The sequence below is a fragment of the Stenella coeruleoalba genome (genome assembly GCF_951394435.1).
Source record: "Stenella coeruleoalba genome assembly, chromosome: 7".
Taxonomy (NCBI): domain Eukaryota; kingdom Metazoa; phylum Chordata; class Mammalia; order Artiodactyla; family Delphinidae; genus Stenella; species Stenella coeruleoalba.
In genome coordinates, this window is record NC_137153.1 from 72,013,539 (window position 1) to 72,028,829 (window position 15,291).

At 41.5% G+C, this 15,291-nt stretch overlaps 1 protein-coding gene across 2 annotated transcripts in view; it reads right to left on the reverse strand.

The window, feature by feature from the left end:
* Window positions 1-15,291, reverse strand: part of DOCK8 (dedicator of cytokinesis 8) — a 223,036-nt gene that overhangs the window by 198,486 nt on the left and 9,259 nt on the right. The window contains exon 1 of one of the 2 annotated variants that reach the window (XM_079926385.1): window positions 14,849-14,988. The exons of the other annotated variant lie outside the window; for it this stretch is intronic. Coding sequence (XP_079782511.1) covers window positions 14,849-14,892 — 44 coding nt within the window. The 5' untranslated portion in view covers window positions 14,893-14,988. Of the gene's footprint in view, window positions 1-14,848; window positions 14,989-15,291 lie in introns of those variants that run through there. 2 annotated transcript variants of the gene reach the window in all.

A 15,291-nucleotide genomic window follows, 5' to 3' on the forward strand; every position in this document is an offset into this window, starting at 1 on the left:
GACATGAAAGCTTGCCATTTCCTGGCACTGGCCCAAGATCCTGGGCAACTTCCCAGCAGTCCTTTGCCTCCAGCTTCACCCCATCCTGTGAGGTCCCAGGTAACAGAAGTGTATACAGCAGTGACAACAGTTACAAACACAACCAGGTACAAAGAGAGAAATGAGAAGGTGGGGCATTGGGTCCAACCTGGGAAGGCATGACCTCCCTGCTACCTGCCTAGAGTGGAGGTATAAACTGCATTCAGTTCTGCCCTCACCTCATTCTGTCCTTTAGAATGAAGTGACAGTATCAGGCCACAAACGCCCATCCATAAGATTATGATGTTTCTGGAAAGTCCCATTTTCCAGAGTTAGTTCTGCTTCCCCAGGCAGTGACCCTGCATTTGGTAATAACTTTATCTCAGTAAAAATGCAACTAGCTCTATGAGCAATAACCCACTGCATGCTTACCAGCCACAAACCAATTCACACTGAAGGACGGATCAGGTAAGGGGAGGTTTTGAAGGTGGCTGGGGGAGAAGAAGAAAGACAGGTACAGATAGAGAGAGCCCTTTCAGACCACGTCTGGATCAGAATCTCAGAACATGCTAGAAGTGGGTGGAGCCAGGGACGGATGGAATAGGAAGCTGGAGAATCTAAACCAACATCACTCATGTCTCAATTTTCCCCAGGCCCTGATAACTGAATCAGAGAAAAGGGGGAAAAAAAGTACCCGATGTAAGTGAATGGTATTTCTTTGAAAGGAAGAAATATAAAATTGACCAAGTAAATCTGGTAATGAGTCAGGCCATAAGATGACAGAAGGGGCAATGTTAGTGTTTTGTATAAAAGGCACAGGTCAAGGAAAGCATGGAGAAAAATAGCCAAGCAAGAGAACCAAGGGCTCCCTTCTGGGGCTCTAGGGACACAAGCCCAGAGGGGAGAGTGAGTGTGGCAGCATGTAACACCTCAGTGTCAGTGTCCCCCAGAAAAGCTACCTCACGTGAGGCCCCAGCCCACCAGATTACTATACCAAACACAAGACTCTTTTTCTTGAAGGTATGGAAGAACTTCAACACAAAGTTTGCACAGATTGCTTGTTCAACTCTGTTTCTTTTTTTTTTTTAATTTATAGAGGAACAGAAAATAACTTTTTAATATACTTTACATGGAGGCGACAGAATGGAATTAGAAATATTTCAGTTTATTTGTAAACAATAATACTATCAACAGAAGTTAAGCTTGGAAATATTTATTTCCCCAGAGACTGCCACACTTTTGAAACAACGATTTCTCTGCCATAAAACAAATTTGAATATTTTAAAAATGACAAATAGGCACCATAAAAGATCTCCTGTCAAAAATACCCTTCTTGGGCTTCCCTGGTGGCACAGTGGTTAAGAATCTGCCTGCCAGTGCAGGGGACACGGGTTGAAGCCCTGGTCTGGGAAGATCCCACATGCCATGGAGCAACTAAGCCCATGCGCCGTAACTACTGAGCCTGCGCTCTAGAGCCCACAAGGCACAATTACTGAGCCCGTGTGCCACAACTCCTGAAGCCCATGTGCCTAGAGCCCGAGCTCCGAAACAAGAGAAGTCACCGCAATGAGAAGCCCGCGCACTGCAACGAAGAGTAGCCCCCGCTCTCTGCAACTAGAGAAACCCCGCGTGTAGCAACGAAGAACCAAAGCAGCCAAAAATAAATTAATTAAATAAATTTTTAAAAAATACCCTTCTTGATTAAAAGATTAGAAAATTCATGTAAATTCTACAGGCTCATTAACTTGCCGTATTTGATTAATTTTCAAATTGTGGAAGCAGTGAAAAGACATAAAATAACAATTCATAATGTTTCTCCAGCTGACAAAGAGACATTAAAAAACAAACAGCATAGCCAGGACATGGAAGCAACCCAAGTGCCATCGACAGATGAATGGATAAAGAAGACGTGCCACATATATACAATGGAATATTACTCAGCCATAAAAAGAAACGAAATTGAGTTATTTGTAGTGAGGTGGATGGACCTAGAGTCTGTCATACAGAGTGAAGTAAGTCAGAAAGAGAAAAACAAATACCATATGCTAACACATACATATGGAATCTAAAAAAAAAAAATGGTCATGAAGAACGGGAATAAAGACACAGACCTACTAGAGAATGGACTTGAGGACATGGGGAGGGGGAAGGGTAAGCTGAGACAAAGTGAGAGAGTGGCATGTACATATATACACTACCAAATGTAAAACCGATAGCTAGTGGGAAGCAGCCGCATAGCACAGGGAGATCAGCTTTGTGACCACCTAAAGGGGTGGGATAGGGAGGGTGGGAGGGAGGGAGATGCAAGAGGGAAGAGATATGGGGATATATGTATATATGTAGCTGATTTACTTTGTTATAAAGCAGAAACTAACATACCATTGTAAAGCAATTATACTCCGATAAAGATGTTAAAAAGAAAGAAAGAAAGAAAGAAAGAAAGAAAGAAAGGAAGAAAGAAAATATAAAACAAACAGCAAATTCAAATTAATAGTATGATAAATAAGGAAATGTACTTCTTTCTATACATCAGCTGTGAATGACAATTTATGCAGTATTATATTCTATTTTGGTTGTAAGTATAAAAATATTTTTATTAAGCATCAAAAGGAAAATATTCAGGTCATATAAAACCTTTTAAACACTCAATATTCACATGTGATCTTCAATGCCAATTAGGAGACACTAAATTGAATGCTCAAAGAGAAAAAATCCTGGTAAATTTCATTTTTTTCTGTGGCACCTCCATCTAGTTTATCTAACTTACTTGGACTTGTTGAAGGTCTTATTTTAAAACTGGTAAATTACCTGTGAATTACATGTCCACAATCTTGGGATTCCACAGCAAGACCACTTAGAAAAGTGGAATCATTTTATAGGTATATTCTAAAGGTTTCAAATATATATTTGTCCTTCCTTCCACCATAAGAAAGAATCCCTTAAGTATTCCTACAGTCCATTTCCTCTGCCTCTCCTGCCTCTGTCAGATAAAAAGTAGGTCAAAAAACCACATTTTTTGTGTGTGCCCTTTTTAGTTGTTTTGTTTGCTTGCCTAAATTGTCTGAAAAATCATCTCAAAGTCCCATGTCCCTTGGTCTAGTGAGTTTGAAGTTTTAACATCCACATCTTGGTGCTAGTCAACGAATATTGGCTTCTCTGCCAATGACCTGGAATTGTGTAGGTATCAGAGATATTTGGGAAAATGCCTGATACTTTGCAACGGAGTAGATGCTTCAAGATATCAGTTTCTTTCTTTAGTCACAGCAGTACAGCAAATGGAGCCAACCTATGGTAGGGAGTAGGGTAGGGTCAGCCTCACTGGGGTCCTATGGAGAGAACCCTTCAGTTTCTTCACTGTTTTTCAAGATGTCTAATGATTTCATCATTAGAGATGCATTATAAATACTTTGAGAGCTGCCTTTTTTTAAAAAGCAAGTGCCCTGGAAGGCTAAATTACCCATGCTGTTAGCTAAGGATGGCCTACTACGCTGTACACAGCAGGCTGAGTGAGGCCTTAGGGGCCTAGGACCTGAAGTCAGCCATCAGCAAAGCAGCCTTAGAAGGTGGGTGACCTAGAATGATAATCTGATGTGGGCAAAACAAATGGCCAGCAGTCAGAAAACCCAGGTGTCTTATGACTTGGATCCAGAGGTCTGCCCTGCCCCTGGACAGCCCTTCCATCAGTTCCCTTGGAGGGATGCACCTGCCCCCAAGAACTCAGTGAGGCAGCAGCCAGCCATCTTCAAAATTCACTGGCCCACCTGTCATAAGTGACCATAGATGAACTGGGAAGAAAACACGAGTAGGGCCTTCAGGGGCTATGGTGGGGAAGCACCTCCAATAATTTTGAACTTCAATCCTCCACAGCTAGTAGCTAACATTAGACTTGAGAGGAGTGATGGAATTCTGTGGAGGAACCCTGAAGACCTGGGAACGGCTGGCCACATAAATTAGTTTATTAATTCTTTAATAAATATTTATTAAACATCTACTATATGCTAGGAGTTATGCTAAGCTCTAAACGTTGGAAAGTTAGCAAAACCTACCCTTCTGAAGCCTCCAGTCTACTAGGGGCAGGTGGGGCGGCAGGGGCACGAAATAAACAATCATACAAATTTAGGATTAGAAATGCTAGAAAGGAGAAGAGAGTGTTCTGTGTGTATGAAAGGGGGAGATTGTGATGTACCGTGTATTTCTTTCTTTCTTTGTTTTTTTTTTTTTTTTTTTTTGGTGGTACGCGGGCCTCTCACTGTTGTGGCCTCTCGCGTTGTGGAGCACAGGCTCCGGACGCGCAGGCTCAGCGGCCATGGCTCACGGGCCCAGCCGCTCCGCGGCATGTGGAATCTTCCCGGACCGGGGCACGAACCTGTGTCCCCTGCATCAGCAGGCGGACTCTCAACCACTGGGCCACTAGGGAAGCCCCCGTGTATTTCTATCTGTGGACGGTGGTGAAAAAACTTTGAAAGCTAATATTAAAGACCAAGTTAAGATTTTGGAGTAGTAGGTACCACAGATCATCTTTGAGGATGGATGATGGAGTTGTGGAGAAAAAGGGGGACTGTGGACCAAGCAGTCCCTTTCACTGACATACTCTTCCACAGGGTAAGATGGAAAATACTTTTGCTGTCAGAGTCGTCTAGATTTGGGCAATGAGATAAATGAAATAACTCCATCCCCCTCCCCCACTCCCTCCACACACCCCATTTCATCTGGAGCCACTTGAGGCCTCTGGGTAAGGGTAGGGAAGAAAGAAAAACAGCTCTGCAGTTGGGAACACAGCTGTTGTTCAAACTAGGGCACCCTGAGAATCTTGACATTAAACAAAGCACGCATCAACTAGTAAATATTGAATTGTCAGGGGATCAATCAGATCTTTCTTCTTGGTATCTGAAACTTGAATTTCACTGGTAGTAGAGACTAGAACCCAAGTCTGATCCCCAGGGTGGCATCTCTTTCTCCACACTATGACATTTTCCCAGAGAATGAACACAGCAGTTGACTCTCCATCTGTGGATGTGGTGCAGTTCATACGTCAGCAGCACGCGGGGATGGGAATGGGCACTGGTTTGAAGGGGTCAGATGTGAATGGAGCTGTGTTTGTTACACCGAAACATAAAGAGGTCTCCCCACACCTCCCAACACCCCAAACATTCTCTCCTCCATCTAAAACTCCAGTTTCATCCATTATACCACTGAGCTAATTAAGCCCCTGAGTCTGGGCAGTGATTTTAGTGGATTGTTTCTAGTTGTTTTTTTTTTTTTGCGGTACGCGGGCCTCTCACTGTTGTGGCCTCTCCCGTTGCGGAGCACAGGCTCTGGACGTGCAGGCTCAGCGGCCATGGCTCACGGGCCCAGCCGCTCCACGGCACGTGGGATCTTCCCGGACCGGGGCACGAACCCGTGTCCCCTGCGTCGGCAGGTGGACTCTCAACCACTGCGCCACCAGGGAAGCCCTGTTTCTAGTTTTGATAATATGGAGAAGGAAAAAAAAAAGACTCTTCAGTTTGAAAATGCACCTTTGTTCATAGCTAATTTCAGAGAAAAAAAATCAAGTCTGTTTTGGTCCACTCTAATGGAAAGATAGAAAAAAGTCCATAAAATCATATTCAAGTTGTGATGAAGAGACACCAGCACAGGATTTTCAGATGCTGTAAGGCTACCTCTAGTTGTGTTTGGAGTGGACACAGTCCGTCTCTCTTGGAAGTTAATCCTCTGACTCGTCTGAGGCGAAACGAAACACATTATGGCTTGTGGAAAAAATAATCTTAACAAATTCCATGGCAAGGTCACAATGAAAACTTATTTCAGCAAGAAAGGTGGCTTGCTGGCAGCAATGCTTGGCAGTAACAAGAAGCAAGCAGTGAAGAACATGGGTTTGGTCTCAGCTAGACCTGTGTTTCCACCACAGCTTTACTATTTATATCCTCGGGAAAACTGTATAACCTCACAGCCTCAGTTTCCAAATCTACATCCTTGGGATAATAAGAACACCCTGAACCTTTTAGGCTGTTATGAGAATTATACAAGGTAACACATGTGAAGGACATGGTAGAAGTGCTCAAAACATGCAAGAATTCATTTTTAAAAATAATAGTCATTGATCATATTGTGTCTATCTCTTTCCTTCTGATGTGACAAGAAATATACCACTGATTTCTCAGTTTCTCATTGACAGTCTTCCTCTGTCAGTGAAGACAAATTATACAGTTGATCTGTCTACTTCTCAGTAAAACAGAATTTTGAAAAAGTCATAGTTAAGTTGCTGTCATTTGTTATCGGCTTGGGCCCCAAATTTCTTCTCAAGGACAGTCTGGGACCTGGCATTCATCCTTTTGAGTGGATCTAGTGGGGGAAGCATTTATAAACAAACAAAGTCATGTTAGCTCTGAAAGGGATTTTAGAAATCATCTATTATAACTCCATCTTGAAGAAACTGAGACCCGGAAAGTTGAAATGTATGAATTCTTCTAAGGCCGTGCGGGGTGTGTGTAGCAGCCCAGGACAGCTGTGTTCAGGCAAAAGAAAACCTGAATCATCAGGACTACTTGATATGAAGGCTCAGGCTGCCTTTCTCTGCAGAGGAGCAGCTGCTATTTAACTTTGCTCAGAAAACAAAACAATTCCTTTAATATGGAATAAGTAATTTTCTCATTTCTTAATCGCAAATGAGAATTCAACTATTTATACCAAATCACTTTCCTTTTCCAAAGGAGAAGAGGAAAGAGAAATTAACATTTATCAAACACCTATATGGTAATTTCTGCATAGTCTCATTTAATTCTCATAACAACCCTATAGGAGAGTACATTATCTTTCTTTATAATAGATAAAGAAGTTGAGGCCCAGAGAAGTTAAGTAGCTTGCTCACACTAGTTAGGAAGTGGTAAAATGGGCATTTGGAGCCTGGTGTGACTCAAATATTCAGGTTCGTTTCAAAATGACTTAGTGTCTTCATAAACCCTCACCTTGTGTTATTCTTCTTAACAGTGATTAACACCACCTGACGTTATATTATGTATTGATCTGAGCATTTATTATCTGTTTCCACCATTAGAACCTAACTTCTATGAGGGTAGGGTCTTTCAACAGCCCCAAAGTCTAAAATAGAGTCTGGCACATAGTAAGTGCTCAACAAATATTTGTCATATGAATGGATGGATGAATGAATGAATTAGTTATTAATGACTTAATAAGGGGACACAATAGAAAATTAAATAGATAAATGTAAATAGTACATAACTCTGGCAATAAGAAAGAATTTGTATGTAATAAATTAATAGTTTTTCTAGGTGAACTTACACTTCTATATAACTTTACTCTCTTTGAGAAAATATACATTTAACTGCCTTAAAAGGGACAGTTTATAGATTCCTGGTTATAGCTGGAAATGTTGGTATTTATTATGAGGAGAGCCTCAAATAGGACTAAGATTATCCAGAAAAGCATTTATTTTTAACAACTGAGGCCACAAGGAAACCTAATGAATTAATAGTATTTGTCCAAATCAGATTTACCTGCAGGTTCACTGACTCAACCATAATAATGGCTTCAGTTCAAACTTTCGAGGTTGATTTTTTTTAATGTCATATATAAAAGACTGACCTTACCAGTTATACTTATTTGAAAACAAACCATCTTTCAATAACTTTTCCCACGAATTAAGGCAAAGTTCAGGGATGCTATGTTTTTCAAATATTTTTAAACTTCACTTTAAAGACAGATGTCACACAAAACCTTCCAGAAGGACAACAATATAAAGGAAATATTTCTCTCTCTCTCTCTCTCTCTCTCTCTCTCTCTCTCTCTCTCTCTATATATATATATATATATATATATATACAAACGGATACCTGTGAGTCTGTGATTTGATTGCTAGCATTTATCCTGAGGAATAAAGTTGTAAGTAAATTTGAATGCATAAATTTATTTAGTGAAGTGCTGTTTCTAGTGGTGAATAACTGGAAATAAATGTAGATCAAAAGAGAATTAGTTAAATAAATTATGAACTAGCCTCACAATGGAATATTATGCATTCATTTAGAAGTGTAATGCAAAAATATTTAGTGACATGAAAAGTTGTTCATTATATATTTTTAAATAAAAAAGCAGTATATAAGCATGCTTCTAATTCCGTAAAAAAGATGCATGTATTTGTGTGTATCTGAAAACTATATATATCAAGCTATTAAAAGTGATTAACTTTAGATTAAAAAACTAGAAATAATTTTCATTTAAGAATTGTTTGTGGGACTTCCCTGGTGGCGCAGTGGTTAAGAATCTGCCTGCCAATGCAGGGGACACGGGTTCAAGCCCTGGTCTGGGAAGATCCCACATGCCGTGGAGCAACTAAGCCCATGCGCCACAATTGCTGAGCCTGTGCTCTAGAGCCCGCAAGCCACAACTACTGAGCCTGCCCTCTAGAGCCTGAGAGCCACAAATACTGAGCCCGTGCACCTAGAGCCCATGCTCCGCAACAAGAGAAGCCACTGCAATGAGAAGTCCACACACCGCAGCGAAGAGTAGCCCCCTGCTCAGCGCAACTAGAGAAAGCCCGTGCGCAGCAACGATGACCCAATGCAGCCAAAAAATAAATTAATTAATTAAAAAAAAGAATTGTTTGCTATGTGCACTTCTGCTTTTTCCATAATTCACAAATACAGCTTTTGTAATAAAAAGCCATTTTTCATTTTAGGAAAGGATAGGAAGCATGTCTGTAGGTCTCCAGTCTCTAACTACCGTTGCTACTCTTCAGGATGAACCACTTCTCCTCAATGGTTCTGTTTTTTCAACATTTTATTTCTTTCCCATCTCTCATATAAACATTCCTGGTGATCACATGACATGCTTTACCTAAGTGACTCTACCAAATTCCCTCTATAGTCTTATACAACTTCCAAGATTTTCTATAAAGAGTTACTTTTTGGGGAAAAAGTACATGTAAATGAGTTGAACCCTTATTTTATGTTGCTGTTGCTGTTTTTAACATTTCTCCATCTCTCGTTTCCAGTGTATTTTACTTCGTCCATATGTGTTTTATTTTTCTTTTCTGAGGCCCTGTGTGACCAAGTGTGAGACCCTGTGCCAGGCGTATGACATATGTCACCTCATCGACTGATCACAGAAACACGGCACCTATTCGCATTTTATAGATGTTTTATTAAAATGCGTGCAGTGCTCTCTGATTTATGTGGCATTTTCACAGATACTATTTCATTTGACCCTGTTGATGTTGGTATTATTAATATTTCTGTCTTACAGATGAGAAAACTAAGACTCAGGGAAGTTAAAGAACTTCTGAAAAATGCTCCTGTTGGGAATCAGTGGGGTTGGGACAGGAATCTGACTTGTTTGCCTCCTCCTATCCTGACTCAAAGGTTTAACCTGTTTTCTCTCTGTGGTGAGAGCTCTGTGGGTTGTTGTTATTATTATTATTACTACAACTGTTAACATGAATAAGGAAGACTGATTTCACAGATTATTAAAACGATTAAAAGGCAAAAAAAACAAGAGAATTCAACCGACCCAAAGGGAACCAGTCACGAAAAGTAAAGTGACTCAGCTTCTCATCAAAGTTCTCCTGTCACAGAGGGGAGATTGGACTATGACATTGTTACTCCTCAGTGGGAATGCAAAGTTTTAGAATGCTTCTTTCTCTAACATCCGAAACATCTTATTTCCTGTCAAGTGAAATATTAATTCTAAGTTAATCACTCAAAAGCTTTAAAAATATCTTCATCTTGTGGTTTTTCCTAAAGTGTGTTAAAACTGATTGTTCTCAGGAAAAAAAAAATGGCTGAGCAACTTGGCTCCTTGTCAATCTGCAGAGTTTCCAATAAGTATACAGCTGTACATAGCACTTCTGGTGTCCTTGACTGCAATTAGATTTAAAATAAATTTTTTTTAACTATCAGTCTCCTGCCTTAAAAGGATAATTATGCCTTGTATTCTTATTATCTCCTCCTAGAATCTCAGGTGCTTTCATCATTTGCTTCAATGGCTTTTATCTATCCACCAAACACACAGCAAACCAGTCCTACACATACATTTATTGATATTTTGTTAATGGTTCCTCCTTTGTGATTGGGACCCTGTAGCAGAGATGGCTAGTTGACCCCCAAAGATTCATGCTCCCCTTTTGCAGTGAAGATTTGTTGCTGGAAAGTAGCTGCTGGACAAGAACTCTCTTCCCCAGCCTTCCTTGCACATCAATGGACTTGTAAGTAGTCCTTATCAATGGGATGTGAGTGGAAGTGATGTGTACCACTTTTGAGTTGAGGTATTTAAGAACTGGAGGCACAATATTTCACTCTCTTTTCCTCCTGGCCAACAGCTGAATGTTATCAGAAAAACCTGAAAGTTTTTCTGATGGCAGAGCCATAAGGTGGAAGCAGCCTGGGTCCCTGAGTCACTGCTTGGAGGAGAGCCACCTGACCTGTATCAGACTGTGACATGAATATGAAATAAGATTTTGTTGGGTTAATCCACTGAGGTCTTGGGATTATTTGTTACAACAGCTAATTTAATACTAGACCTATAAGCCTGGATATCCCTCCTCATTAGGCCAGGGTCCTGGAATTAGATGAGCTTGAATGTGCTACAAGTATTAATGGGATGGAAGCACCATGTTGCTACAATGGAAGTTCTGTCACTAATTTGTCCCCAGAGCAACTGCTGGGAGCAATGGCAAAGACCATTAAGTTGCTCATCAATAGACATTATCCCCTTCCTTCTAACTCAACCCTAGTTTTGTTGGAGGTGGCAATGTGCCAGGCTAATAAAAACTACATTTGCCAACCTCTCTTATAAGTAGAGTAACAGATCTGATCAATGAGGTATATAGCAAATGTCACTGTGGGAGTTTCTGGGAAAGTTCCTGAAAAGAGAGCAAAGTTCGCTGACATGCCTCTTTGGCCTTTCCTCTTCTTTCTGTCTTCAATATTCCTTCAATGCGTATAATCTCAAGAGCCATCTTCTGACTATGAGGATGAGAGCCACACACTAAAGATGGTGGAACACAAAGACACAAGGAACCTGGGTCTCCCGTGGTATTTTGGACTCACACACCAAGCCTAAACTGCCAACCACTGGAATTCTTCCTACTCAAGAAAAATAAGTAAACCCCTGATTTATTTAAGCCACTGTTTAGTGGGATTGTCTGTTCCTTGCAGCAGCTAAAAGCAATCCTAACTCATAAAAGGGAGAACGTTCTAAGAAAGAGCACAGCACATACCTTCCTAACAGGTTGATCTCTCTGCTTCTCTGCACCATTCTTTTCTTCTACTCTCATTAATTATTCCCAGGCCAGAACATACACTGGACCAGAGCAGTCACTGAATTTCTAAGCCCATTTGGTAACTCTTGAGGATAAAGAGCTCACCGGCCCTTTTCCTAGTCATTTAATTTAGTCTCAAATCCTGCTCCTTTGAATGACACAGCAATTTTCAAGCACCTTCCTTCTCTGATATCCTCAAACTGCTGCTTCATCTCTGGACAAGAGAGCTCTGCAATCTGGGCTCCATCAACATCATTATGGGATTTAAGAGAAACCCAAGAAGTTACTGTTTATTCACTTGCCTCCAGGCAGGACTGTGATTAGCTCTTGCGGATATATAGCTGTCTTCCATGGGCCAAAAAAGTCTCTCACAAAGCATGACTCATTGGTAACTTTGAAGGAGTTGATTTAATCTGTTCTCAGTTTCTCTGCCAGTGAAATGGGTATTGTGATCTGAACAGAGAATGACAAGACCTTTGGCTTAAATATATGCAATTTGAAATGGGATATGATCACTTTTTTTGTTGGGGGCTGTAATAGATTAAAATGGACAAATATTTTGCAGCTCCTCCCATCAAGAGACTTAGTCTACTTCCCCACCCCTTGAAGCTGGGTTGCCTTGCGACTTGCTTTGACCAAGGAATGTGGTGTAAGTAATGTTGTAGGAGCTCTAGACTAAGCCTCAAGGAGCCTTGCAGCTTCCATCTTCATCCTCTTAGAATGTCCCCTCTACCATGTAAGGAATATGGAGCTGACTTCTGAAGGAAAAGAGACCATGTGCAGAGAGACAGGCAGCCCCCCAGGGCCCTGGACTTGTGAGTAAGGCCATCTTAGATGCTCCAGTTTCAGTCCAGCCACCAGGGAATTGCAGCCACATGATGCCCACAGCAGGACCGGCAGAACCAAACTGCTGAGCCCAACCCAAACTGCCAACCCACAGAATCATGAGAAACACTGAACTGCTGTTGCTTTAAGTGAATAAACTTTGAGGTACTCTATTAGTTTCCTAGGGATGCCATAAGAAATTGTCATGAGCCTGGTGGCCTAAAACAACAGAAATTTATTCTCACGCTGTTCTGGAAGCCAGAGGTCCAAAATCAAGGTGTCAGCAGGACCTGCTCCCTCTAAAGGCTCTAGGGAAGAATCTTTCCTTGCTCTTCTAGCTTCTGGGGGTTGCTGGCAGACCTTGGTGTTCCTTGGCTTGTGGTGACATAACTGCATTCTCTGCCTGTCTTCACATGGCCTCCTCTCTGTGTGGCTCTGTGTCTCTTCTCATAAGGACACCAGTGATTGGATTTAGGGTCCACCCTAATCCAGTGTGACCTCATCTTAACTTGATTACATTTGCAAAAATCTTATTTACGAAATAAGATGACGTTCACAAAGACTTAGGAATCTTTTCGAGGGGACACAACTCAATGCACAACATGTGGTTTGTTTAACATGTAGCTAATACTGGTACTCTTTCTTCATTTTTGTACTTCAAACGTATGAAGATAAATGTAAAGAAAATAAAACAGAAAGGATAACCATGTTCTTAAAGATACTATATGACAGTGCCACTGAGTTTCAAAATCTCCCAGGAAGAAAATATCTAAGTTGACTATCTTAATTACTGTTAGTGCCAAGCAAAATTTATGATATATTAGACAGTATCAGGTATTTTAAATGTCTTTAGTCACATGTAAGACTTATTTTATAGGGGGAAAAAGACAACAACTGCATGCTTTCTCTCTGAGATGAAAGAATCCTCTGTTAGCATTGCGTGTGATATTTGTGTGAAAGTCAAAGCCTTGTTAGAGCCTCTGGTTACCGCTGCCCCACTTCTCCTCTGCTTGATCCAAACTTTTGAAAGGAGTGGTCTCTACCAACTTCCTCCATTTCCTCTGCATTGACTCCCTTCATAACCTGTGAAATCTGACTTCCTTCCCCACAGCTCCACTAAAACTGCTGTCTCAGAGGTTCACACTGATCACCATCGAGTCAAATCGGATGCCTCTTTCTTTGTCCTCATAATTTTGCATCTGACCTGTTTAACTGCCCTGTTACCTCCCTTTTCTGATACCACCCCAGTCTGCCACATCTTAGTCAAATTCTTCCTCCTCTCCGTATAGCCCTTCTCTTGCACCAACTAGCAGTGACCCTCTAGGCCCATTCCTTTTCTCTTCCCAGTCTATGTCCCTACTTAGAAAATGTGTCCATTCTTCATTCCCAGCCCCATCGTATCGATGACTTCCTAATCAATATTTTCCATCCTGACCTATCATTTAAGCCGCAAGCCTTGTATCTCAAACTGCCCACTAGAAATGTTGTATATTTTATGCTCATCTGTACTAGTCAGGGTAGGCTTGGTTTTGCTGTGCTAACAAATAATCCCAAAATCTTAGTGGCCTATGAAAACAAAGACTTCCAGAGAGCAGTTGTGGCTCTGCTCTGTCTCTACGCTAGGACACAGGTTGACAGATCAGCCTCTGTCTGGAACATTGCTGGTTGTATAGAAAAGGAAGCAATGATATGACCAAGGGCAGCCAGCTCTGAAAGCACACCTCAAAGTGACCACATCACTTTCAACAAGGTGAAAAGTAAACTCCTCTGACAGGGAGGGAGAGCAAATATATGGAAATGTGAAATCTACTATATTCTCTTAAACAAAACTCTACAAGAGAAGCACAAAATCATCCTCCTTAAACCAACTCAAGGTCCTAATTTTCATAATTTCTCATTGGCATCCTCTTTATCCAATTTCCCCAGGAGGGAAATCTTTGTGTTAGCTCTTTTATAAACTTTAGTTTTCCCAATTACAAAAACACTCTTTGAAGAAAACTTGTCAAATATACATCCACACACATCGCATACAAGGAAACAAAAAATCACCAATAATCCTAACATCCAGGTATTATCCAACACTTATCACATGTTAGCACGTGTCCCTCTGCTCACCTCCCTATCACATGTATCAATCTATTTAATCTCTGTAGGGAGACACACACATATTTCCTTTTCCATAAAAAAGATACCATACTATACAAATAGCTTTGTGGCTGTTAAAAAACTTACCAAGATTACTCTAATAGTTTCTTTCTCCCCATTATTTTAAAATATCCTCTATGTGGTAATGATGTGCAAATTTAAATATCCAGCTTTGACCTCTCCCCTGAGCCCCAGATTCCCGAATAAAACTACGTAGTAGGTAATTCCAGGGCTTCCCTGGTGGCGCAGTGGTTGAGAGTCCGCCTGCCGATGCAGGGGACACGGGTTCGTGCCCCGGTCCCGGAAGATCCCACATGCCACGGAGCGGCTGGGCCCGTGAGCCATGGCCGCTGAGCCTGCGCGTCCGGAACCTGTGCTCCGCAACGGCAGATGCCGCAGCAATGAAAGGCCCGCGTACCGCAAAAAAAAAAAAAAACACAAAAATCTATGTAATAGGTAATTCCAGTTGAATTTCTAATATGCATCTTAGTATGTCCCCAATTAAACTCCTGATTCAGCCTGAAAGCCTATTCTTCATCCAGCCTTTTTTATCTGTTAAAAGCATCAACATCCACACATAACTCTAACCTGAGAGACATTTTGATTCCTCTTTTTCTCTCATTGTTCTCCATGCCACATCTAATCCATCAACCCAATTTCCAAAATATGTCTCAGAGCTGACGGCTTCTCTCCCTCTATTCTCGGCTCTCCAGTCCTGCCACAGTCACCTTTCCCCTGGACCCTGTACTACCTCTCACCTGGCCTTGCTTCTGCTCATTTCTTCTCCATAGCGGAGCCAGAGTGATCCTCTAAACACAGAGGTCAATCACATCGTGCCTCTGCTCTCAAAACCTTCCCATTGCACTTGGAATAACATTTGAACATTTTCCTCGGCTTCTAAGGACTTTTTTTTTTTTTTTTTTTTTGCGATACGCGGGCCTCTCACTGCCGTGGCCCCTCCCGTTGTGGAGCACAGGCTCCGGACGCGCAGGCTCAGCGGCCATGGCTCACGGGCCCAGCCGCTCCGCGGG